The sequence below is a fragment of the Schistocerca gregaria genome, chromosome 1 (assembly GCF_023897955.1).
Source record: "Schistocerca gregaria isolate iqSchGreg1 chromosome 1, iqSchGreg1.2, whole genome shotgun sequence".
Classification (NCBI taxonomy): domain Eukaryota; kingdom Metazoa; phylum Arthropoda; class Insecta; order Orthoptera; family Acrididae; genus Schistocerca; species Schistocerca gregaria.
This window is the reverse complement of record NC_064920.1, coordinates 355,594,609-355,621,720: the sequence shown is the minus strand read 5'-3', so window position 1 is coordinate 355,621,720 and position 27,112 is coordinate 355,594,609. Positions and strand designations below refer to the sequence as shown.

Sequence of the window (27,112 nt, the reverse complement as noted above, 5' to 3'; positions counted from 1 at the left end):
GTATTAACAATGAAGTTATTTTTGTCAGTTTGCTACAGAAATTTGGTTTTTATCAACCTTTTATGCTGAGGCAGTCCATGTGTTTGAAATAAAATGTTAAGTTCCACACTATTGGCTAATTTCAACTGCTCACTGCATATCAAGTGCACGTTTTTGTCTTCTAGCACATATGACATTATGCCATAAGAAAGAATAAAAAATGAGTTAATACAGTATTTGTACTCCAAGAAAAGTTTCATCCCAAAACCCACACCGAAAAGCTTAATATCAGGTCGGGTCCTACTTCATTGGGAATCTGCACATACAAATGTGCTCTTAAGTATGCACTTTAAATGTGCCGTTTTAGTATGGTTCACGAAATTCCGATGCTCTTGGAGTATCCTCTGATGTCTTTTTTTCCCTTTTATGACAAAATGTAAGATCTTTTAATGTTTTACACGTACGAACATACGGGCTTCCTGTGTCATAGCAGCAGCCAGAGTGTGGTGGCGCCTGTTATCTGGCGCTCTGACGACTAATGAAACGAACCTATTTCTAACAGATCACAGGAAAATATTGCAAATTGTGGCTTGAAAGGCGTTAGTTTCAAAGTAAATTTCCTTTTACACAAATTGAACTATCTGCGAGAATGTACAATGAATTTCGTTAATCACAGAGCATTTGATGACGAGCCATTTAGAAGTATTTCGAGCCCAGAAGATCAGACATTCATGTCATTATTATGAGCAAATTGATGTAGTGCTATGGAAAGCTCACTCCTGTGGTAGCTAATTTATTTGTGGGGAAAACTTTGAGGACAAGTCACTGGACTCTGCTAAAAATTTTACTGGCACATTTGTGCGATATATCCTAAAGTGCAACGCGCAAAAATATCAACATTATATGTGAAAGCTTAGCTTCTTTTGCAGCTTATTAACCTTAGAGACCAATATTGTGTGTGAAAGCTTTGCTTTTCTTCTAGCAACACTATGTATATTAATTTAAAACATTAACTTTTCGTGTTCGTGTATCTGCACTACGTAAGTGATGTTGTATTAGCTGACTGCATCACGTGTCATGTGGTCTGAATATCCGCTGTCATCGTCTGGCAGGATCACATGACATGAGCTATGACTGGCTTACAAAAGAGTGTCGCAATCTCGATTACAGTGATTCCCTAAGTAACATGCGGTGTTTGGTGGAATTCGAATTTATACTTTTTTAATGTGGAAATATGCAGCGTACATGTTGCTGCACGTCAAAAATCTTTCCAAAAGGTGTTTTCTTCCCTGACTTTAGTTTTCTATAGTGCCAGGAAATTCTACACCCGTGTATAAAAACATAACCATTCAAAGGATTGATAAGTTTCCCAGTTCTGAGGGAAAATATACTGTCACTTAATAACACGGAAAAAGTGTGTTTTCATCCAGGAGAAAGTGTATTTTTAACCGGGAAAAATCTGTGGAATTTTATTTCCTTGTCTGCGTATACACCCTATATGCTAGTTTAATCACCAATTCCTCTGGATGCGAGATGGTATTTGTCACAGCCTGTGCATTAGTAATCACCTTTAGCTGAATGGTTTCTTTATAATGATGAGTGGTGTAGCCCATTGTGTGGACAAAACATGTTGAGTCACCTCCAAAGCTATGAATCTGTTGCATTCTTCCGTAACTTTTTTTTTTCCCTCCGAGAAACGTACACATTGTGAATGGGTCATTTATACCTGCTATTAAAAATTATTATTTGGCAGTACTGTGAACGGCTGAAAGCAAGGGGAAACTACAGCCGTAATTTTTCCTGAGGACATGCAACTTCACTGTATGGTTAAATGATGATGCCGTCCCCTGATGGCGTCCTCTTGGGTAAAATATTCTGGAGGTAAAATAGTCCCCCATTCGGATCTCTGGGCGGGGCTACTCAAAAGGACGTCGTTATCAGGAGAAAGAAAACTGGCATTCTACAGATCGGAGCATGGAATGTCAGATCCCTTAATCGGGCAGGTAGGTTAGAAAATTTAAAAAGGGAAATAGATAGGTTAAAGTTAAATATAGTGGGAATTAGTGAAGTTCGGTGGCAGGAGGAACAAGACTTTTGGTCATGTAAATATAGGGTTATAAATAAAAAAATCAAATAGGGGTAATGCAGGAGTAGGTTTAATAATGAATAAAAAAATAGGAGTGCGAGTAAGCTACTACAAACAGCATAGTGAATGCATTATTGTGGCCAAGATAGACACGAAGCCCATGCCTACTACAATAGTACAAGTTTATATGCCAACTAGCTCTGCAGATGATGAAGAAATTGAAGAAATGTATGATGAGATAAAAGAAATTATTCAGGTAGTGAAGGGAGACAAAAATTTAATAGTCACAGGTGACTGGAATTTGACAGTAGGGAAAGGAAGAGAAGGAAACATAGTAGGTGAATATGGATTGGGGCTAAGGAATGTAATAGGAAACCGTTTGTTAGAATTTTGCACAGAGCATAACTTAATCATAGCTAATACTTGGTTTAAGAATCATAAAAGATGGATGTATACGTGATAGAATCTTGGAGATACTAAAAGGTATCAGATAGACTATATAGTGGTAAGACAGAGATTTAGGAACCAGGTTTTAAATTGTAGGGCATTTCAAGGGGCAGGTGTGGACTCTGACCACAATCTATTGGTTATGAACGGTAGATTAAAACTGAAGAAATTGCAAAAAGGTGGGAATTTAAGGAGACGGGGCCTGGAGAAACTGACTTAAGCCAGAGGTTCTACAGAGTTTCAGGGAGAGCATAAGGGAACAATTGACAGGAATGGGGGAAAGAAATACAGTAGAAGAAGAATGGGTAGCTTTGAGGGATGTAGTAGTGAAGGCAGCAGAGGATAAAGTAGGTAAAGACGAGGGCTAGTAGAAATCTTTGGGTAACAGAAGAGATACTGAATTTAATTGATGAAAGGAGGAAATATAAAAATGGGAGTGAAAAATGGCTAATATGGGATGGCTAGAGGTCAAATGTAAGGATGTAGAGGATTATCTGACTAGGGGTAAGATAGATACTGCCTACAGGAAAATTAAGAGACCTTTGGAGAAAAGAGAGCCACTTGTATGAATATCAAGAGCTTAGGTGGAAACCCAGTTCTAAGCAAAGAGGGGAAAGCAGAAAGGTGGAAGGAGTATATAGAGGGTCTATACAAGGGTGATGTACTTGAGGACAATATTATAGAAATGGAAGACAATGTAGATGAAGATGAAATGGGAGATACAGTATACTGTGTGAAGAGTTTGACAGAGCACTGAAAGACCTGAGTCGAAATGAGGCCCCGGGAGTAGACAAATTCCATTAAAACTACTGACGACTTTGGGAGAGCCAGTCCTGACAGAATTCTACCATCTGGTGAGCAAGATGTAAGAGACAGGCAGAATACCCTCAGATTTCAAGAAGAATATAATAATTCCAATCCCAAAGAAAGCACATGTTGACACGTGTGAAAATTACCGAACTATCAGTTTAATAAGTCACAGCTGCAAAATACCAACGCGAATTATTTACAGACGAATGGAAAAACTGGTAGAAGCAGACCTCGTTGAAGATCAGTTTGGATTCCGTCGAAATATTGGAACACGTGAGGCAATACTGACCCTACGACTTATCTTAGAAGAAAGATTGAGGAAAGGCAAACCTACATTTCTAGCATTTGTAGACTTAGAGAAAGCTTTTGACAGTGTTGACTGGAATACTCTTTCAAATTCTGAAGGTGGCAGGGGTAAAATACAGGGAGCGAAAGGCTATTTACAATTTGTGCAGAAACCAGATGGCAAAGTAGAGTGGTATGGCAGGAAAGCAGTGGTTGGGAAGGGAGTGAGGCAGGGTTGTAGCCTCTCCCTGATGTTATTCAATCTGTATATTGAGCAAGCAGTAAATGAAACAAAAGAAAAGTTCGTAGTAGGTATTAAAATTCGTGGAGAACAAGAAAAAACTTTGAGGTTCGCCAATGACATTGTAATTCTGTCAGAGACAGCAAAGAACTTGGAAGAGCAGTTGAACGGAATGGACAGTGTCTTGAAAGGAGGATATAAGACGAACATCAACAAAAGCAAAACGAGGATAATGGAATGTAGTCGAAAGTCGGCTGACGCTGAGGGAGTTAGATTACGAAATGAGACACTTAAAGTAGTAAAGGAGTTTTGCTATTTGGGGAGCAAAAAACTGATGATGGTCAAAGTAGAGAGGATATAAAATGTAGACTGGCAATGGCAAGGAAAGCGTTTCTGAACAAGAGAAATTTGTTAACATCGAGTATAGATTTAAGTGTCAGGAAGTCGTTTCTGAAAGTATTTGTATGGAGTATAGCCATGTATGGAAGTGAAACATGGAGGATAAATAGTTTGGACAAGAAGAGAATAGAAGCTTCCGAAATGTGGTGCTATAGAAGAATGTTGAAGATTAGGTGGGTAGAGCACGTAACTAATGAGGACGTATTGAACTTAACTAGAAGAAGGGATCGGTTGGTAGGACATGTCCTGAGGCATCAAGGGATCACCAATTTAGCATTGGAGGGCAGCTTGGAGGGTAAAAATCGTAGAGGGAGACAGAGATGAATACACTAAGCAGATTCAAGAGGATGTAGGTTGCAGTAGGTACTGGGAGATGGAGCTTGCACAGGATTAGCATGGAGATGTTTTGTAGATTTTTTTATGTGGAAAAACAGGCATTGGAACTTATCATCATAAAATTTTAGTTGAAAAATATTCTTATGTGGTACTTTAAAATACTTTTTGTGTAGAAAAACACAATTCAGAGCTTAAATTTCAATGTTTATTGCACACTCTAATATAAAGTTGAAATTAATTCACAAAATTTGACTCTGAGGAACTATACTGAACTATATGCCCATTGAATTAACTTGAAAAATTCTTGCAGTAAATGATTGTGTGCACTTGGCAGAGGAATTATTGACGTCTATTATAGTTTCGCTTTTGGTGTTTCATTGATTCACACTCTTCCTCCCCTCTTTTGTTCTTTTGGTCCTGAACTTGTTCCTGCAATATAACTTTGATCTTGTGAGAGAGATTTTTGGTCATTCATTCCTCTTGTATTGGTTTTGTTAGCTCATTTTGACGTTTTCTTTAGCTCATATCAAAGTTACCTTAGAAATTGCCACCTTGTGTGCAGTTTATTTTGATTGTTCTTTGGATTGATGTGTACGTACAACACAGACTTTATTGCAGCAATACCTAGCATGTTACAGAACAAACAGGCCATCATTTGGTACACCTTTTGCAGGAAGAAGTGGTAACAAGATTACCTGTTGTCAACTCCCCCTTTCGTTTTGTTGTAATGGTAGGAGTTGATTGAAAGTATTGGTCTGCTGTTGTTTGGCTGTTTTTCATTCAGGATTTCAGCTTTGTTCTTTCTGATTGTTCCTGCTAATGTTAGATTCTTCTTGAATTTCTTTGGCCAGGGTGTAGTCCATAAAGACATAATCGGTGATAACTTTTGGCCCGGTTTTCTCAGTCCTTTAAACAAGCCTCAAAACATCATTTCTGCTTTGATTTGTTTCTATATCCATTTTGTGACTTCTGTATACACTTTTCGCGCACAAACGTGATGTTTTTATGCCAGATGAGAACTGTAATTTTTTCCTTATTTCTCTCTGCGTTTTGAAGGTATAAACTGTCAGAAGGGACACCTTCCTTTGGAACTAAGTGCTTATCCACTATGACATCTTTGAAATGTATCTGGGACTGTTGAACATGTTTTTTCCTTACAGAGGGAGTCCTGATAGCAGCCACTGTATCGTGATGTTGCCTAGCTTAGTCAAATCTGAGAAATCTGCTGATTGTTTGGAATCGCTGAAGTGACACCGTTGCATGAAAAACTGGCTGACCGATCCTGTTGTCCCATAGCTCTTAGAGATTCTTCAGCAGATGAGTACACCAAATAAGCCTTCAGTTCCTGACTTTTAATAGGAGTGAAAGTTGCATCTTTGACTTCTGATACCCATGTCATTTCTCTGTTGGTTTCATTCAAAACCACTATCAACATTATGAACAGTGGGAATGACGATACTTCTGTTTATTCAATCTGGTGAAGAGCAAACTATATAGGTCTTGGAGCATGATGGAGAATGTTTGCAGCCCTAAAATAAAAAATGTAAAATATAGAAAAATCAAGTGAACTATAGTAAGTACAATAAAACCTAAACCCAACAATACACAAAAGTAAAGATATACTGCATACAAGCTCCAAGGGGTGATGGGTGATAGATGATTCCGCCTTTCTAGACAATCTGCACCATGAGATAAAGGGATAACACTGAGAAAGCCCGTCAGAGCACTGCATTTCTCACCAAAACAATCACCTACGACTGGATCGAGCTTCGAACCTGGGACAACAATGGTGACAGTCCAGTCCGCTAGACTGACACAGTGATGATGATGATGATGATGATGATGATGATGATGATGATGATGATGATGAACACGTAGAAGACAGTTATGTAAAATATATTTATTATGGTCACCTGGCTCTCGACTGGGAGTATTTGTAGATTACTCTGTACTGTTATGCAACGTGTATACATCTCCCAACAACATTAGTTTCTTTAGACAGCGGTACTCCACCTTAATCTCCTTCAGTCACATCAATCTCCTCACATCCAGCCAAATACATTATCATCACTGTTTGAACCACCAAGATAGTCTTGAAAATCAAGGTCATTGGCAGGACCATCTAGCATTTCATTATGTAACTAATTCAAAAGCTTTTCTAATTGATCATCTCTTAAACATCGTACAGCCATTTTGACACACAAAATCAGACTGATGATGTAATTTTTATATTTTACTTATTCTTACAATATGAAATAACTCAGAAGCATTGTAGACCATACGACAATCACGTCCCTCCCCCAACTAAAAATTTGTTAGAATTAAAGTGACAATTTCTGTCTGGGTCTAAATCACCCATTCACAACAAGCGTGTAAAAATTGTCTCCAAATTATTTTAGATTTTGAAATAAAAATTGAGGACAAAATAAAGTATTACATATCTAAGGATTACCTAAGATCCTGTTAGAGTGTAAATATTAAACTGGGTCAGTTAGACTCATTCACAATAGGAAGGTTAACTGGATCACAAAGTAAACATGGCACTGGCCACACCCAGAGAAGAGGTGGTTTCTCTGCCAGAGTACGTGGTAAAGTTCTTAGCCCTGCCTAGCTCCTGCAAAAAAAGTCTGAACTCTTCTTGCAAAGTTCATAGCATTCCTAGTGTGGCACATGGTCGGAAATCAGGTTAACCAAATTGGTAAATGTGAATCTAAATGCTGTGAAAGCATTAAGGCCAAACACATTTTCTGTGGAAGGACCACTGCCATATATTCCATGTCAGCTGTTAGTTATTAGGAAACGGGTATCTGTTGTCTGTGGGTAATAAGACTGCATACAGCTAGAGGCAATGCGGAGCACAGAACAGATGCATACGAGAATTCATAAGCTGCTGAAGCACCCATATCAGCTTGACTAGAACAGCTTCCCATTGATACACACATTGATGAACAACTTGTTAGAAACCACTGCAAGGTTGTAACACACAGGCCTGAGACATTAATGCCCATTGGTTGGGGGCTGAGGATGTGTCACGAGCAGACAATAAATTGACATTGCTGCCTTGGTTTTATCTTGGCGTTGGGGGCAGTCTGGCCAGTCATGTTGGACTAAACAAGCAGGACATGATATAAGTGGTTATGGGAAACAGCTCACTGTGGATGTGTTTGTGGTATAAGTGAACCATATTGCTGCAATTTTCATCTTGGAGTAGCACCCAAATACGAGTGCCTGCTGTTGTTAAAGTTGAAAGTGGCCACATCCACCAAGGAATCCAACCACTTGCGAAACTTCCATTTGTGATTCAGAAAATGTCTCATCTTAGTAGGAATTTTCCAACAGTAGCACCTGTTGACCATCCTCAGCAGGGGCTGACCTAACTTCATCCTGGACCAGAGTATGTGTTAAGACTCCCTATGTTGAGAGGTAGCAAAGCAGCAGTTCAGACTAAGACCCTGCATTTCTGCAGGCAAAGTGCAGTAGGATTGATGACATTGTTCCTGCACTGATCGAACTCCACCCTCAAAGAAATAACATGCATATGCTGGGGACAATAGGTGACACATTTTGTCAAACGAGATGAAAGGATCCTGGAGAGACAAGACATCACATGTTTTTTTGGCCACCAGGAAAATTTAATAATTAGGCGTTAGTTAACTATCTTCACATTAGGAAATGTGGCATATATAAGATCCCATGCCAGTGTGGGAGCTCTTATATTGGAGACATGCTGAACAGTGCAGAACATTGTGCTGATCACCTTTGCCACACACACACCTGGGGCAACTGGTAACAGAGCCCTGTCCGGACACAGGGCATTGCATATTTTATGAGAAGACCAAAGTTTCATTTTCAGTGGCATCTTCCTGGGATTGTGTTTGAGGAGGGCATATATTTCTGTATGGCAGACAATTTTAACAGGGATTTAATTAAGTGCTGCATGGAATCCAACACTTGGCTGCCATTAAATTAAGACCAAAATGACCTGACACGGCACATTACTGACACGTAAGTGTGCCTTTAACTGCAGCAGTGTCAAACAGCATAGTCGTTGCCCAGTGCACATACAGAAGGCCTTTCTGCAGCTCCTGGCACGGGGTACTAAGAGTGAGTGATGCTTTCCTCAAACTGTAAACATCTTCCTGTGTGTGTTGAGTGCTCCTGGCCTGATAAATTTAGACCCAGCCTTGTTATTATCAATTGTCTTGCAGCAGTGACAGCAGCAGCTACCACCACCTGAAGATAAAAAACAGTTGTATTGATAAAATATTGTTGGATTTGCATGGATCTGGCAGCAAACCTGATAAGAGTATTTTAGAGACAGAAAGGGTTCCTGAAGGGGGTGAAGGGGGTCAACTTTCTAACAAGTAATGCATGGGGATGGAATCCAACAGAGAAAAAGGGCCTTAGTGGTAGTGCTACCAATTACTTTCTAGATGCTGAAGTGTTGCCATAAGTGCCTCTTATGCCTCCCAGTCCTTTGCAGTTTCATCATAGGCAGGGGAAGGAGGCAGATAGGCCAGTAGTTAATGTGGCTTTGCCACTAATCCAGTCAACTCCTTGTCCAGCACAGCCATGTGTTGTTAGTGTTGTAGCAATTCCAAACACCATTGGTTTTCCAACTGCTGGTGCAGTAAACTTGGAAGCACTATCTCCAAGGACGTGCTAGATATCATCAAATCTGCAAGAAACACTTGTAGAAAGTCCAATCAGCCTCGTCGCCACTCGTGTTGTAATTCTACACAGTTCTAAACATTTCAATGTGAAAATAGTTCAGATAGTCTATAGAAGTTCAGATTACAAAGCCAAGCAAAGTCAAAGATATAAACACAGTTCATCCTGAGAGTGGAATTTGTTACTAGGAGCAAATACAGTTGCAAAATAGTCCACTTCACTCCAGGGTTTTATGAAGTTTGGTTGCTTGGTGTCTCCAGATGGTGCAAATCATTGGCGGAATGCACAGGCCCTGTGGCAATGCTGTTTTGTGATGTGTGATTGTTGCTGCCTGGCAGCTGTCATGCACTGAAGTGCAGATGTGTTGAATTGTGATGGCTAATGTCTGTGCTGTGCGAAATGTTGTGGTAGCGATGACAGTGGTGCCAGTACAAAGGGTGGTAACACGTTGGCTTTCAGCAGCATTCAAACCTGAAAATTGCATGTTACAGGTGGTGCTCTTCTGGTGGAGTCATTCTGACTGTAATTTGAACACACCTCACTTCAGTATTTGGGAAAGGGTAAAAGAAGATAAAGATTGTAACTAGAGCTTTGTGTTAGAAAAAGTACGGAGGACTAGACCAATGCATTTGGTGGTGTGTATGTATCAATTATTTTATTTTCGCTGTTCCTGACGACTGTTACAGCAAAGACACAACATTGTGTTCCTTTTCATCTACGTTTTTGGAACTTCGTGCAAGCATATATGCATCAGTGTGGATTTTTATGGAAGAAATATGTTGTCGGCCGAAAGTTTTTTCCCTACCGCATCCTTTCTCAGTGATGTTATTTTTGCAGAGCATCAGATCTTCACCTAAAACATTTAAAAATATAAAGATTTAGCAGCAGAGTGAATCTCTTTATTACGCCTGATGTTATATTACAAACTCCATTTTCAGGGAACTGGTGAATATTTAACATTTGCTGCAGTTTCAAAGTTGGTAGCAGCTGCTGCAACATATCCATACCAAGTAATTCGTGCAAGGCTGCAGGATCAGCATCACGACTACAAGGGCTCATGGGATTGTATCCTCCGCACTTGGAGGTATGAAGGGGCTAGAGGGTTTTATAAAGGGCTTATTCCTTATCTCTTACATGTGACACCTAATATATGTTTGGTATTTGTAATTTATGAGAAATTTACTGAAAATAGCTGAATGATTAAAAGACTTTATTGTAAAGACATTTTTGTTTTGTCCATTGTTCTGTTAACTATATGAAGTATGAATCTGATGTATGATGGACTGCTGTGGTAAACATGTTCCTTTATACTTCATATTGTATGTGATTTATGCATTCATTGAAATTTTTGCAATACCACAGATACTTGACCTATTTCTGTCTTGCAGAAAGTATTTAGGAGTCTAAACCTAAGTTGTGTTGAAGTGGTATTTGACAATATAAATATGTTTTGCAGTGTGTACTTTCATAGGAGATGCTCTATTGTATTGTGCACTGTTCACCACTTTAGAAGTTTTATGAAATATAACTGAGAAATATTTTTCCACTTTTATTCTTCTTAACGTAGTTACAATAAGAGATGGACATAACCATTTCTGGGGCAATACATAAAGCTTTCCATGACACAATAACATCAATTTTATATTTCTGCCTTTGTAATAAAAGTGGTAACTGCTTTTTAAAAATTGCGTTGAAAAGCTACAGACGAGGGAGCAAGACTGAAAATTATTGCCAAGTTGCATAGTTTTTGAGAATATTCAGACAATGTGCACCTAGTTAAAATTTTGAAACTGGCACACAGCATATGGTACTGAAATTGTTTTACATGTTCAATGTGTAAATTTAAACCAGTAATGACAAATATGGCACTTTCCTCAAGTTACTTTGTGATTGTAAACTAAAAAGTTTTCCTTCTACTTGTTGAGATATACCACTGATTTCATGTTGTTAGATGTCATTGGACTGTTGTTCAGAGCCACAAGAAATATATTAAGTTGTAGTCTCCCTTAACTTACATTGCATAAAGAGTTAAAGTTGTCCTAACACCCTCCATAGATGACAAAATGTAAATTTTTCAATTTTTCGATTTAGAATCTTTTTAAAGGTGATTGTGAACACACAGAGTGGTGGTCATAAGCATCAGAAGTGAAATAAAAAATAGCTTGCTACAAATGAATGGAACTTAAGAGTGAATCAAAATATTATAAGTGCTTTTTCTGGTGACAGATGGTCTTCAGTATTATTATTAAAGAAAAAAAAAACATAAATGACTGAATGAAAAGGGCAACCAAAGCAAAGACGTGCTATTACACTGTCTTGAAATGCTATTAAAACAAGTCCATCTTCAAAAGTATCTTCTCAGTGGCTTATAAGAATTTAGTATTTGAAAGCATAAAACTAACAGGTTTGATCTGTTGTTAGATTTCTTACCAGAACTTGATGAGAGTGTTGAATTTATCAATTTATTTGCTGTAACTTTTGAAAATTTCCTGCTATTTATTCTAATAATTTTGAGATGTTCAGACAAATCCCGTTGACTTTCTGCCAGAATATTTCAGCCCAAAATCCCAACCAGCCATCTACAAGTGAGTAAACAACTACTGAAGAGCCAAGGTGTATTCATGGTATTTAAGCTGAATCTCTCATGCAAAATGTGCTGGCATCTTCTGGTACATGTCACCTGATGACATGTGCAGGAAGCAGTGTGTGTGTGTGTGTGTGTGTGTGTGTGTGTGTGTGTGCTGCCCTCAGTGATGGAAGTGAGAGATGATCTAATCATTGAGTATTGAATGACTCCATTGATTCTGCTCTGACTGGATAATTTTTATCATAAGATTCCAATTTTTATCAGTTGAAAGCCATTGTCGTGATTTACAAGATTATTGGCAAGGTGTTTTTCTACTAATTCTGTGATTACTAAATCCCAAAAACTGAAAACAGTAGCTAAAATTTTTGTTTTATTGTATTCCATTGCGTATCCCATGGAAACAGTATTCTGCTACTGATGATTTTAAGTTACCAATGATGGTATGTCTTGTGTTCCTGGACAGTTTGTGTTGTCTAGCCTATATGTACAGTGCCACACTCCCAGAGAATTTTGTAAATGCTTACTTTTTTCAGTTTTAAGTCATCTAAATTGATCCAACCATGGCCAAGGTTTTTACTGGTGGATGGAAGATAATCTTGATTTTATTTTTCCTAAGCAAGCTGCCTATTTCAGAAGACAAATTTCTGGCAAATGGAAGGAATGCAGTCTATTTATAGTCACCAGTGTCCTCAGTGCATTGCTTCTTGTTACTATATATATATGCATGGACTTCCTTATTTAGAGTGAGATGTAGCCATTTTCTTTCAAAAAAACTTTCTCAAAGCATTGCAGTTCTGCATGTATTCGTCATCTGATATTACATTTGCCTGACCACTATGGTACTAAGAACACTGGCAGTTTTTATGTGGTGTTGGTAGCTAGATGCCTGGAGTTTTAGATCAGTGTGTATGTGTTTTCTGTTCTCAGAATGGTCCAGTGACCCATCATTCTTACAGTGTAAAGTCCCATCTTTCTCAATCTCTATTACAACATTGATGTTCTCATGTAATGAGTTTAAGTGACTAAAGAATTTCTCTAATTCTTGTCTGCCATGAGGCCATACAACAAAAGTATCATCTACGTAACACCAGAAAACTGTGGGCTTAAGATGACCTCCGCTGTCTGGTCTCCTTCCCCCAACAAAACAACCAACCAACTGTGGGCTTGAAAAAAAAGTAGACTATAAAGTGCTTACTCCTCGAAGTCCTCCATAAAAATATTAGCCATCACAGGGAATAATGTACTCAACATGATGCTATCTGTTGTCCAAAGAATTTATTAAATAAGGAATGTGTGTGTATGTTCAAACAGGGCCGTCAGACTAGTACTGAAAAAGTGACCAGTAAGATGTAATGAGTCCATTAAAGGCTTTGGTAAAAAGTGAGACCAGTTCAAAGTTAAAATCCAAGCTACTAAGCTTAAGTGTCTTAAGGTGATTGACAAAATCTGTAAATTACATATGGGATGACAACACTTACCAACATACTGCTTCAGTAGAGGGGGCCAGATGTTTCGCAGTAGAGTTGGCCGAGGGCACCAATATTACTTACTTCTAATAGTATGAGACATCATTGTTGTGAATCTTGTGAAGACCATATGGTCTTGCTGGTACTGCATTGTGTGGTCTCAGTGTCCTGATAACTTGCTTAGGTAGAAAACCATCGTTCAGAACAGTAGCAGTTTTTCTTGATATATGGTTCATTGGGTCACTTCAGATTTTGTGGTATGCACAATCATGCAGCTGACCATACATCATCTTGTTGTTGGCTTCCCTTGTCAAAAGAACTGCGGCATTACCGCTATCTGCAGGCAGTATGGCTGTGCTAGTATCTTCTCGGAGGCTGGACGGAGCAGCTCTTTGAACTGGTGAGATGATCCTCAGTTGTGGCACATATTTCAACAGCATTTGGCAAGATTCTTGTTGAAGTTCATCTGCAGAACGCACAGACAGACAGACAGACAGACAGACAGAGAGAGAGAGAGAGAGAGAGAGAGAGAGAGAGAGAGAGAGAGAGAGAGAGAGAGAGAGGTTTAATGGTGTCCTCAATAGAACAGATGAGATGAACTGTTGGAGTGTTGTACAGAGCACGAAAGATACACCTGACTTCAGCAACCATTAAAATCAGTAGTAACAGAACATTGCATTTTCATGGGATGCCCAGTGGAATATAATAGAACAAAAATTTTAGCTCCAGTTTCCAATTTTTGGGATTCAGTAATCAAAAAATTGATGGAAGTAAGTCTTGCCGATAACCTTGTAAATCACGACAGTATCTTTCAACTGAATAAAAATTGTAGTCTTATACTTAAAATTATCCAGTCACAGCAGAATTGATGGGGTCATTCGATAATCACTGATCAGATCATCTCTAGCTTTCACCAGAAGGGGTATCACTTAAAACTCGGCGGTCCCGCACATGTTGTCACCTGGTGCATGCTGCGCAAGGCACGAGCATGTTCCGCATGCTTGAGATTCGATGTACTTACTGTTGGCTACACATGGGCTATTCAGTAGTTGTCTAAATCATGTGAAGAAGGCCGGATGTGTCTGGGCCAAAATTTCATGGTAGGATGTTGACTGGATCCAGTTCCACACCCAAAAATTATAAGAAAGATTTATTTGCTGATTATAAAGTAGATATGACAGTTAAACATGACTTGGAGCTGCCCATTTCTGTGTACATTATAAATGATCCTACTCTTTCACAGCAGTAAGTTTGGACATCTTTAATATCACCATTAATGTGATATTGATGTCTTTGTTCGACCTGTATATGTGGTGCATTTTTGCAAGCTTAAATCTGTTCGCAGAAAAGCCAATTGAAACCTCACTGTGGTGAAGTGATTAGTTCTTGTCCACTGATTTATAGGTCCCAGGTGAAATTCTCCATGAGCACCACAAATTGTTCTAATAAAAAACTGAAGTGGCATCCAGTTAGCTTTGTGAGCATGACAGAAGCTGCTTGAATAATAGAGCAGTGATCGTGATAAGGTAGCTAGCCAAAATGGGGAAATTTTTTACTGTTATGAATGAAGTGATTTGATAATTCTGAAAATATGTGTTCTTTTGGGTCAGTTAAATTATTAAAGATTTCTTAACCTTGAGTAATAACTCTGCTTCAGTCAGAAAAGTCAATTAGACTTTTACTTTGTCAGGCAGATTTGCTGACTGGAACACTCCTGAGAACATTAGCTACAAGAGGAGGAATTGTTAATTATTAATATTTCTTCCTTTTTTCTTGGGTAACACACATGAGCTATTACACATGTCAGTGATCTTACCTTGTGGTGTATGGAATATTGATTATTCATATTGCTAATGAAATGCTGAGTGATTATAAAATATTTAACTAAGAACAGAAAGTTGATCACTTAACTGTAAATTATGAAGTGAAGGCCTGCCTGTATATCAAGATATTGTTATTTTGTAAAAACAAAAAGGGAAATAAGTAGTTATCACTTTTACTGATTCAACACATATTTTGCTATTTTGTTTAGTTTCTTACAAACTACATCTTTGGGGACTGCGGTTTGTGTGGTTGTTTGGGCAAATAGGCTGTGACAAAGTGGTGAAGTAAATAGATATTTGCAGTATCAACATTGTGTATTGCCATCATATTTTTATACTGGTTTTATTTGTATGTGACACGTGTAACATAACAACAAAGCTTCAATTGTTGCTTGATGCAAAAGGTCTGTGAACTAGTTTCATGTTTATATTTTCTGATGATACCCTTTCCTGTATGTCTTCTGTTAAGTAAAAGACAACTATTTCTGTCACACCATAATGAATTTTATCAACTCTGTAGCAGTGTGTATATTTAAATATACTTTGTCAAATAAGTTGTGGAGCAGCATTAACTGTGGAACTAACAAACAGAAGATGGATACAAAAATGATTTTATACTGCTCCTCGTATTTTCCATACTTAGCAAAACACAGTAGCTTTGTTTAATGAACTGTACTTGTTTTATTCTTCAGGTATTTATTCGGATACAGATTTGTAAAGATGATAGTCAAATTCCTCCATCTTAGAAGTAATTGCCCCTAGTTCCATGGAACACTACCATCAAAGACCTATTGTGTTAGGCAGAGGTGTGTGTGTGTGTGTGTGTGTGTGTGTGTGTGTGTGTGTGTGTGTGTGTGTGTGTGTGTGTGTGTGTGTGTGTTTGGGGACTTTTCTTATTGCTGTTAAATGAAAGCAAGACACCAGTTCCCTATGCATTTAAGACCATCATGACAATATGTAGGGAGGCTGAATAAACATAAACTGAACTTGTACAGGTGCTTCATTATTGTTACCTACAACAGTAGAATTGCATTAATCTAAATTGGGCATATATGAACAGCTGGAATAAAATATCTTCAAACAAAGTTAGGACTGATTGTGTTTTCAAACAATAAAAAATCCAGGATGGAATAATTAAAATATTACAGATTATCATTTTGTTAGTATTCTACTATTTATGATATCCCACATACTATAAAAACTACTTGAATTCTCACATCAACAGAGTACAGTTTGAGATTATTACAACAGTCAGTGTATTAAGTGATGGTGTATTATGTAGTAGTATGTATATGTGGATCCACCAGGGATGTAATTTGTAGCAAATTTTGTAATTCTTGTCAGTTTATGGACACAAAACTGTGCCACTATAAGTAATCTGTTGCATTTTCTGCCAAAATCGTCAGTAACACAAGATTTTTGACACATCTTCATTATTGTAAAGTAATCATTTTTCCAGCAACTAAGATGGTGTATGTTAATACTCTTCCAAGTGAATCTTGATTACAAGTAATTATATAACACATAGGTACATTCAGATGTGAGAAGGAAAAATTGTGACCGTACTGTTGCCTTAGATATTGAGAATATTGAGAAATGTATACTTTAAACTGATGCATTGATTATGTTTGTAATCACTTTTTGAATCAACACCAGCTTCTCATGTTAACTACCGCATTAATTAAATTATAACTTTATTCATTGCATGAGACTTCGATGCTGTAGTTACCTTGTAAATTTGTGCACATTAAAATTTGAGTTAAAGTAAATTGCAAGAACTGAAAGTACTTCTGCAGGTAGAAGTCAGTGATCTTGATATCACTGCTGGGACTTTTTTTGTTTGTTTGACTTTGCTGGTACATTGAAATAAATAGATATCTCTCTATATAAAAAGAAAAACAGGAAAAAAAATTTCAAAATATGTTAAAATAAAGTAAGTTAAGTCACCCTACTTAATTGTAATAGGGTTGCAAACTTATTTTGTTGCATGATATACTATTACATTCTTTTTCTTAGTTTTTGTTTTGAGCAATCTATTAAGAGACTGTTAAAAGTACAATAAAAATGAGAAGTTTGTATTCTGTATTGTTGTAATAATGCATTGGATATTTTTTATGCATACAATTTTTCAGAGGTATGTTGCATAAAATTCCTTCCAAAAGCCACTAGGCTCTGCTATATTCTTGGTAAGACTAAGGGTTTTGTTGTTATGTACAATTAATTGATTAAGTCTTCATTTGCAATAGAAGTTCATTACAAAATCTGGTCATCCATATCATTTCTATAGTGCTAGAAATCAGAGTAATAAAATTAACAATATTTACAGTGCAGTTTCGAACTTTTTGTCAACTGAAAACTACAGCACGCCCGCAATTACCCTGGTTAGCAAGAATGTGACACTGCACAGATAAACAAAAAATCAGATAATCCAAAATATATTATTTTGCTGGGAGCTGCTATTTATTATATTTGCAAAACATGACATATTTATTTGAAAGCTTACTGTTTTATTTAAATGATGTTCACTGAAAACTGAACATGAACTTCTTTCTCTCATCATTTCAAGGAGAATCGGATATTGGTATAGTAAAATGAATTCTGCCCTGTGTGTTCTTCTACCTGGTAAAGGCATTTCTATGCCTTCAGGTGCGTAACAAAAAAGTCACATGCATCATAGTGTATTCGTAATGAAAATATTTGTTCTAATGAAACAAGCCTTTCTTTCCACTCCAAAAATCCCTAGCTATGTATTGGTAACCAGCAAACTGGATAATTGGGAGCTTGCTGCAAATGTTTCATACAATGGGATTAAAGTTAAATGTGATAAATACAAAACATGAAAATCATTTGTAGAATTTAAAATTTGTTACTAGTGATCAAAGGCAGTGTGTTGCTCTTAAAGATGTATACCGTCAAAAGTGAAACTGAATATCAATTGGTTATTGATCTGATCATCACTGTAGAACCCCAGTTTTAACTATTTCTGTTAATGTTAGAGGTATAGGAAGCAAAATTTTAAGTAATTATCATTTTTGAAAAACTTCAAATGGATACACACAAATGTGTGTAATCTTGATGTTTCTCATGGAAGATGAGAACTGTGCGTATGATGATGATGATGATGATGATGATGATGATGATCAATAAAATGCACACAGTCCAATCGATGTTTATGCAATACATGACATCTGGATTCTGGAAGAATTCGTAAGTAACCCCCATGCCTGCCTGTTTCCATTTGCCTTGTCCTTATTTTTATCACCCTAAAAAGAGGTGGAACATTTGTTCCCAGGACAAGTATTCAGCATTTTCTTTTGAGTCTGGATTTTTCAGATGTTAAATCTCTCCTGATGTTTGAATTGATATGGACACTTACTGGTTACACACCAAAGGAAGGAATTTTTGTTACACTTACATTGTGCTCATAATAATTACATTAAGGTATTTAATTGGAACAACATTCGCTCTAATGTATGGGTTCCATAATTCAGAGATGACTTTATATTGTTTCATAATAATGAAGTGAAGTTTTGCATTATGATCAGAAAGTGTAGTTCAGTTATGATTATTTGTCTCAAGATGGAACTCTTGAGTCTGCCAACAGATAAACTGGCCCATTATATAGTCGTGCAAATTGTCTTCATAGCATCAGAAAGTTGCACTTTTTAAATTTTGTTGTAACTTGAGTTTCTTTGTACAGGAAGCACGTATGTAATTGTATACTTAATTTTTCTCATTTTTAGCATTATGTATTAATTAGTTGTAAACTAATAACAGTGTACATGAACTCTAAGCAAGCAAATCCCTGATCTGTTTTCATTAGCAGTGAGTCTGAAATTTCAGTAGGTAATAATTCATCAGACCTTATCCTCATAGTGGCATTGTGATAAGTCACATAACACAAATTTGTGTACAGATCTGCATATGTTCTCTGTGAATACATGTTGCTTGGAGGTATGGGGATGGTGCATATTTATAAAAATAAAGCAAATAAAATTATTTAATGCATGTTTAAAATGAGTTGTTCCTTAACATCATGTTGTAACTATATAGTATTGAACCATTCCTGGCTTGGTATTAATTTCTTTTGTTGCTTAGTTGTCAAATACCACTTCTTTGTTAATATTTATGAATCTGGAAAAAAATTATTTTGTTTGTAAATAAAAGCCTTGCAGGTTCAAGGTTTGTATATAGTTTGAAGTAATTTCACCAGTTATTTTAAATGGATCTCTCAGTGCATTTCTAAAAAAGTGTGTGTGTGTGTGTGTGTGTGTGTGTGTGTGTGTGTGTGTGTGTAGGAGGGGGAGTAGCTTCTATTCCTCACTGAACTGCACATTTCCTAGTAAAATTTCTCGTGGATTGAGTAAAGGCGAATATTTTTGTTTATGATTTGGAGAATCTCATGTGCATAATATTGTTTCATGATGTGTCCATGAATTGTAAGTTTAATTTGTTAATTTAGCAAGCTGGATCTGTACATAAAACATTCAAAAGCAATAGTTTTTGGTTCTAAAATTCTATGTACTTAAATAGAAGTATATCATTTTATTTCTTTAGAAACATTGTTTTGGAGAACATACTTTGATTCCTGTTAATTGTGATATATATGTAATATCTGAATATTTGCTGTTAAAGTTCTCCGTAATAAAATTTTTTTTTTTTTTTCTTGTGTTTCACAATGCAGGGAATAATATCCTCATTGTAATAAATAGTGCTTACTGATGCCTAGAATATCGCAATTGTCATTTTTATATGATACTTATTTCTGAAAAGTCCATAAAATGCTGTATGTTATGTAAAGCAGCTAGAACTTTCATTACAACAATAAGAGAACATACTGGCAGTAGATAAACTAACTGTGCTGATGATGGAAAATAAATGCTCTTTTCTAAATGAAAAGATTTTTTGCAGTATCTTGTCTTTGGTGTTGGTGTGTTCTAAATTTTTTTGCAAAAATAGAATTTTTACATCTCATAAATGGAGTCAAGGTACAGGTTATACTAAAGAAAATTGATATATGGGTGAAAACTATGTAAAATGCTGCTTCAGAAATTTATGTAAGTTGATCATTCCACTCCACATATTGTATGAGCTGCACCTTCCTTTCTATACTTCACATATAAGCTGCTTAAGAGCATTTAGACTTCCAGATAATGCAGCAGTTTTGACAAGTTCTTTAATACCAAGTATAATTTTTGGTTTGTTTTTATGTGTGTAGTAATTTCATTTCTAATGGTGCAGCTGCACTCCATTCCTTGATATGGTTAGTGCTTCGTTGAAGCATAGGGTACTGTTTATTTTCCTTGTTCTTGAAATACTTCACATAAGGAAACAACCATATCAACAAATCATGGTGTGTGTTATTAACATGAAAACACATTTTACATTTGTCATTTTGTTGAGTGTAGTACTCAACTATGATGAACGTGTGTTACCAGAAAATGAATGGGGAACTTACTTCCATAATATTTTTTCATCAAGTTGCTGACCTCATCTGGGTTTGAAACCATAAACTGCAGAATGATAGGCAACTATTTACTTCACTGGCAATTACCAGTAACAAGACTTTATAGTGTGGTCTTGTCTGAAGATAAATACATTGTGGTGTATGATGTGGCTAGAACAAAGTTTTTCCACATTGACATATCGTTCTTGCAGAAAGTGTGCTTTGATTATATCAGTGCCAATGGTCATAGTGTACCCATGAAAGAAGGCAAGAATAATAGTGACACAGTTGGCATTTTTAATCAGAGGTTTGCATTTTCATGAAACAAATGAAATGGAAAATTTTCTGCATTTATATTTATTTCTAAATAATTATAGCTCAGGTGGTAGCTGTTCTATTTTTTTTTAAAAAAAATGGAAACACATACAGAACAGTGAACAGCAGTGTGGATGGTTTGAAAATGTGAACCAAGAAAGAAACAGCTAGTGTTTGGGGTACTCATATATGGTGTAATAGTAGTTCACTTTTATAACGACATTGTTGTTATAGTAAATTTTGATAATTGGAAAACTATATAAACGGTCTTGTGGAAATGATGTGCATTAATAAAAACTTGTCTTACCCACTTCAATTTCATGATCGTGATTGGATAGTTAAAAAAACAAAATTAACTTTGTGTTTGTTCGAATATCCATAACTATTAAGGGCCGGCTTTGAGTGTATTGGTTTATAATGTAATTATATTTAAAATTCATATATAGCTATCTGGATTTGTGCTGTTAAGTCTCTGGAATTTGTGCACGGAGAAAATTTGTAATTGTTGAGAGAGAGGGGAGGGGGGGCGGGGTTGTAAATACATAGTATTCCAGAACATTGCGGACATTAACCCTCACTTACAAATGCACTTTTTGTACTCTGCAACTACCACACGTACTATTTGACAATACTGTAAATCAGCATTATTAGTAAACTCTAAATTGTGCCATAAGCATCATGAAGTATGTTGTGGTGTGCTATATTGAGCCTTCCGTACTGTACATTCTGCTCTTGCTTTACCAGTCTCCACTGCTTAGTTCACAGTACTGTTACCAATAATGATACTTCAGATAATACGTTTCCAGTAGTTTAATTTACTTGATCAAAAAGTAATCAAAAATGTAATACATGTAGTTAGCATGGTTTAGAAAGAAATGAATCTCTTCTGGTTATAAAACCTTACCTTTCCATACAAAAAGAAGAGGGAAACAGAGTAAAAGTATGAAAGTAGGGAAAATTGGTAAATGTCATCCTGAAAGATAGTGTTGAAAGTAACTGTAGTTCATCAATAATAAATTGTGTATTTTATAGTTTCAACAAGCATTAAATTTCGAAGGTAGATGAAAATTTCAGACCAAAGAAGAATAAACATAACTGTTCGTAAAAAGCCTGGAAAATAAATAAATTACACACGAAGAACTCTACTGCCAGCTTTACAATGACTGAAACATAATGAAAGGACATAAATATCATTGTAATGGAAAATATTGAAAATTTTAGTAGTAAGAGGGGACAAAAGATTTTAGTTCCAACATTGTTGCTGGGTTAGTCAGTTAATAATCAAATGCAGCATTCTAAAGTTGAGTGCATGCAGTACTCTGTGGTTTGGTCCTTTTCATCTTAATGGTGTAATGTGTTGCCTGAAAAAGGATGTCAAGGAGAGTGAATTGTTTTTATTACTTTCATACAAAACTTCATGGCCTTCATCAATACCTAATATTCAGTTAAAATACTTGTTTTACTTAATCAAAATAAAACAATGGCAAATATCTTATGGATATCTGGAGACAGTAGAAAGACTACATTTTATGGTCACACTTAAAAAAAATAGTGCTGGATCCAGTAAAAAAATACACTGTAGCTGTACTGTGTGTCTGGTAAGTATGTGAAATAAGTACAGCAGAACCCCCAGTGTTCAGGAAATTCACACAGTATCTTATCAGCAACCAAGAGGATGCCTTCAATCCAGCGTGTGTGTGTGTGTGTGTGTGTGTGTGTGTGTGTGTGTGTGTGTGTGTGTGTGTGTGTGTGTGTGTGTGTGCGTGCGCTTTATAGGGGATCGGAAGAACCAAAAAAAGTAAGCTTGTCATACGCTGCTCAGGTGCGGCATGATGTGGTATGTGTTAGATGAATACTGAATTTGTCATCTGATATTTTAACATACTGTAGCCATCGAGAGGATGGCATAAGTAACAGCAGGTAGGATTGAGTGAGTGTTCATCCTTTAATTTTTGCATGTATTTAAATTATTTGGAGATAATACTTGAGCTAATGTAAATACAATTTTTTTAAAATTTGTGTCGTAGTGATGAAATCTATGCATTTGGCCATTATGATGTTAGTCTTCTGGGTTATTCTGCAGAATAGATAATACTGTTATATTTTAACATTGATAGTTATCTTTTCTGGGTTCCATTTCAGGTATGAGGGTGTACGGGGTTTTTACAAAGGGTTGAGTGTTAACTTGACTCGTGTAACACCAGCAACAATGATCACCTTCGTTGTATATGAGAATGTGTCGTATTTCTTGCTAAGCTTCAGACGTGAACCAACCAGCCTTTAAGAAAATTAGACAATGAATGACCCAGAAGAGTTACCAACATTCCTTGCAGTGAAATCTACAAACTATGAAATTGTTAAGCTTTAAAAGTTGTTCCTCGGAGCATTTAAAATGTTCACTTTAATTTATGAAAAGATCCTATGAATAAGCAGTTTAGTGGCTACTGAGAATGTAAATTTGATTGATAGGACACATTAATAAAATCTAGTAATGTGAGTTTTTAATAATATGGATTAATATTGCTATGGCTGTGATTGTGTACATTATAATATGTTGATCAGTGTGAATTTGTTTCACAGAGATCAAACGCAGTAATAAAATATTGTAATTTCAAAACATCATTCTTGTCATTTAGTTTCAGGTAATTAATACTGCTAACATTGTGTTGTAAAATCCAGATTCTGCCTGAGAATTACTTAGATTTTATCTCTTTGACTATACAATAATGACATGATTCCTGTAATGACAAACTGTTAAGAGGGGATGCTGTCAAGTACTTAATTTATAAGAAACAATCTGTAGTCTGATTATATCACAATAATGGTGTCGTGATGCCAGTGCATGTGTATTTCCTTGATTAGATCCTGCAAAAGAGTTAAGGCTGTAGGTGCTACAAGTTTCATGAACAACAATTTTAGTAGAGAAAACCTTGACATTTGGCAGGAATTTCATAGGTGTTGTAGGGAATTAAATACACAGAAAAGAATCTAGCAGTGAGACTAATTGCAGTTTGATAAATGTAGTTTCAAAAGTTTGCTTAAGATGCACAAATTCTTCATACTATTAAAACTAATACCGATAGAACTGAGTCAATACTGAAGAACAATACCTTTTTTAAGTCAATATGAAATGAAAGCTGAATTCAATGTGACAAGAGTAAAATTTATCATTCTTTCAATTGGTCTACCTACATCAATGAGAAATATATATTTATTCTGTGTTGTTTATTAGTCTGGCTTCTGAATGTTTGAATATTAGGTAAGAATCCATGCAAAATGGTTACCATGGTTTCTAATATTGTATCCAATTCTTCCTTAAAAGAACCTCTCTTCTAAAAATACACATCTCAATAGTTTGCCTGAGCCCTGATTGGCATCACTAGAGAAATGAGCCTCTGTACAGGGGCCACATTACTCAATACATTGTTAAAGTTTAAAAATTCATTGTTTATGTTCCAAATCTGTTTAGTGCAAATATTTCAACAGTCGTCTAAACACTTTATGAAGGGTTTGCGAATGTCACTTTCTTTTTTTTTTTTTTTTTTCTTTTTTTTTTTTAATAGCTATTGCAGAGTTGAAATTACTGAATTTAAGTGGTACAAAAACACCTTTTATACTCACTGACTTTTGAGGAGATCTGAATGCAATGACTGTCAAAGCCAGCATGGATAAAAGTTAAGTCAGTAGGGGGTGGATTGAAATTGTAAAATTTACCAATATTATCCAACATGTTATACCCAATCTTGAAGCTCATACAGCAAAATCAGTAAATCACAGTGCCAAAACTGGAAATGGGCAATGGTAATAAATCCAGATTATACAGAGTTAGGTTGACATTGCCCTTGGCTTCTAGTGATATGTTAGTCGTGCTGTGAGTGCAGTTTCAATGCTGCTGATCAGCTGCACTGAGAATTTGACACTTTAGAAATCCTTGGTGAGCTCTATATGTTGCATCAGATTCCCAAACCTGCGTCTTAGAAGCACCTGAAGTATTTTTTAAATCTTAATAGAAATTGTTAATTTCTCTTCCACCTCACCTCTTGAATTGATTATGTTGTGCTTTAATTTACAAATAAGTACAACACTTCTTACTTTCATTATACTGTAGTATATACCATATAAGTGGAGTGTTATTAAAATATTAGCTGATTGTAATTTTAAGGTACTGAGTGTGATGGTTCAGGATATTTGTGTTTTTATTTATTTATTCTTTAGCCAAACAGTAATTTGTACAGTAGTTCAGTTAGCATATAATAGTAGTTCAAAAACATTGGTATTGGGAATCTCATTTATATAACTGATCACATTGTGTGCTGTTTTTGAGTAAAGTATTTTTGTGTATTATAGAAATTCCTTGGGAGTAGTCTACCCAAAATTTTGTTCATTGTGTTGGAATTAGTCTTGCTATTAACGTTTGAGAAAGAATTGGGTTTTTAGTATTATAAATGTTTGGGGAAGAACACATTTCTGAGTAAAATTTGTCATATGATATAGAACTTGCCAGCATCTCCTTGTACTTGTTTTGTCTAAATATTATTGTTGTATTTACTGACTTTTCTAGTCCATTGGAATCATTTTTAAACTGTAGTGCTTAATGTAGTAAATGTCCAAAAGGTTTCCACAAATAAATTATGTGTATTTAATTTTGTGTGTAATTTATTTAATTTTACTGTTGTCCATAGTGTAAAATTTTCAAGTTTACTTCTATACTCTAAATTCCTTCACAGGAAACTAGTACATTATTGAAGAATGTACTGCTATTATACAAACTGAATGCAAACATTTGGTATGTAAAACTTGATAGTAACCTACCCAGATTCTGGTCTAAAATATTTTCAGTATTGGTGAAACAGGAATTTCATTCAGTATGATGACAGAAGTGCAGGTGTAGTAGATAAAAACAACTGCTCCCTTTAAGAGGCATGTAATTCGTTTTCAGACTTTATTCAACCTTGTGGCATTTACTCACTAGTTAAATTGGACACTTACACTGGGTGAAGAAATTTGAGGAAATAATAGCTTAAAATTGTTGAGGCTTTCATGGCTACTTGTGGATGTTGGCTTCTGTCTCAGTTACTTCAGCAGACATTTGACGATTTTTCTGAAGCTAGCCAGCGTAGTCGAAATGTCAGAAAAATCATCAAAAAAATGTAGACCGAAAAATAAGACAGAAGCCAACAGGCAGTTTGTCAAATTATGGTTTGTAGGATTTCAGATGAGAAATGTTTTTCTATTGCAAAGAGATGCAAAGTATAATGTACACAGAGTTTTAGGAGGCCTCTATGTTCACTTAAGCTGGCGGCAAATTCCAACATTCATATTGGGTGAGGTGAAAAGTATGTGTAATAGTTCAAATTAGACGGCAGTACTGGAACTGTGGACATCAAGCATGCATATTACCATTGCTGAAGATATGGTACAGTTAGTGAAAATCTGTGGCAGGTATCGCCTGGTCATACAAGGGTTGGGCAAAAAATGTGGAAACACCCCAAAAAATGTGCTTTGGATCATCAGGACATTTGTTAATTTCCAGAGAGGATTAATGAAATGTATTTGGTCACTTTTAGTTCTGTGTAATATGTTACATATACTTACTGCCATGTTGAGTCAGGACTGTCTGAAAACATTTCCTCTAGTAAGGGGCCTGGTATATTTTTATGGCCATCCTGCCCTCATATATCTAAAAAAACAGAATAAGGCAATTATTGTTAAGTGCCATTGCCTTCGATATTTCTCTATCTAATGCTTCTTTTGTTGTACCTGATGAAGGAACATTTGTGACTGCTGTGATGTTCAGCTGCAGTATTCCTGATATGTCTGAAGCACTGTCAATGGCTGAAGGGTAGAAAGAAAATGAGGGGATACAAGTGACTGCAGAAAATTGAGAGTTCCTCAGCATCCGTGGATTCGGACTGTAGTGTGGAGGGATTTCGGTACCTTGCCAGATGTGCAGCTCATCCGTGCAAGCAGTGAGATAGAACATTAGCCACACCTACTGAAGAGCTAATGTCAATTCCAGAATAAAAACCACTCAGCTGGTAGTGCATGATTTCTAGGGGAAATTTACTTGCACATTCAGAAACATGGCTTGTGACAATAAGCCAATTTGAGCTGACTTTTCCTGAGCTTCATGACAGCGACAATTTGTCTAGGGAAAGGGGCATGATTAGTAAGTTGTGTGCAGCACATGGTGAATGGTTCCTCTATATAAACAGAGATAT

At 36.2% G+C, this 27,112-nt stretch overlaps 1 protein-coding gene across 1 annotated transcript in view; it reads left to right on the top strand.

Annotated features, from left to right (window-relative positions):
- The window catches only part of LOC126345588 (mitochondrial folate transporter/carrier), a 53,821-nt gene extending 28,287 nt beyond the window's left edge, over positions 1–25,534 (top strand). The window contains exons 5-6 of the mRNA XM_050002113.1: positions 10,193–10,338; positions 23,034–25,534. Coding sequence (XP_049858070.1) covers positions 10,193–10,338; positions 23,034–23,175 — 288 coding nt within the window. The 3' untranslated portion in view covers positions 23,176–25,534. The remainder of the gene's footprint in view (positions 1–10,192; positions 10,339–23,033) is intronic.
- The last annotated feature ends 1,578 nt before the right edge of the window (positions 25,535–27,112 follow it).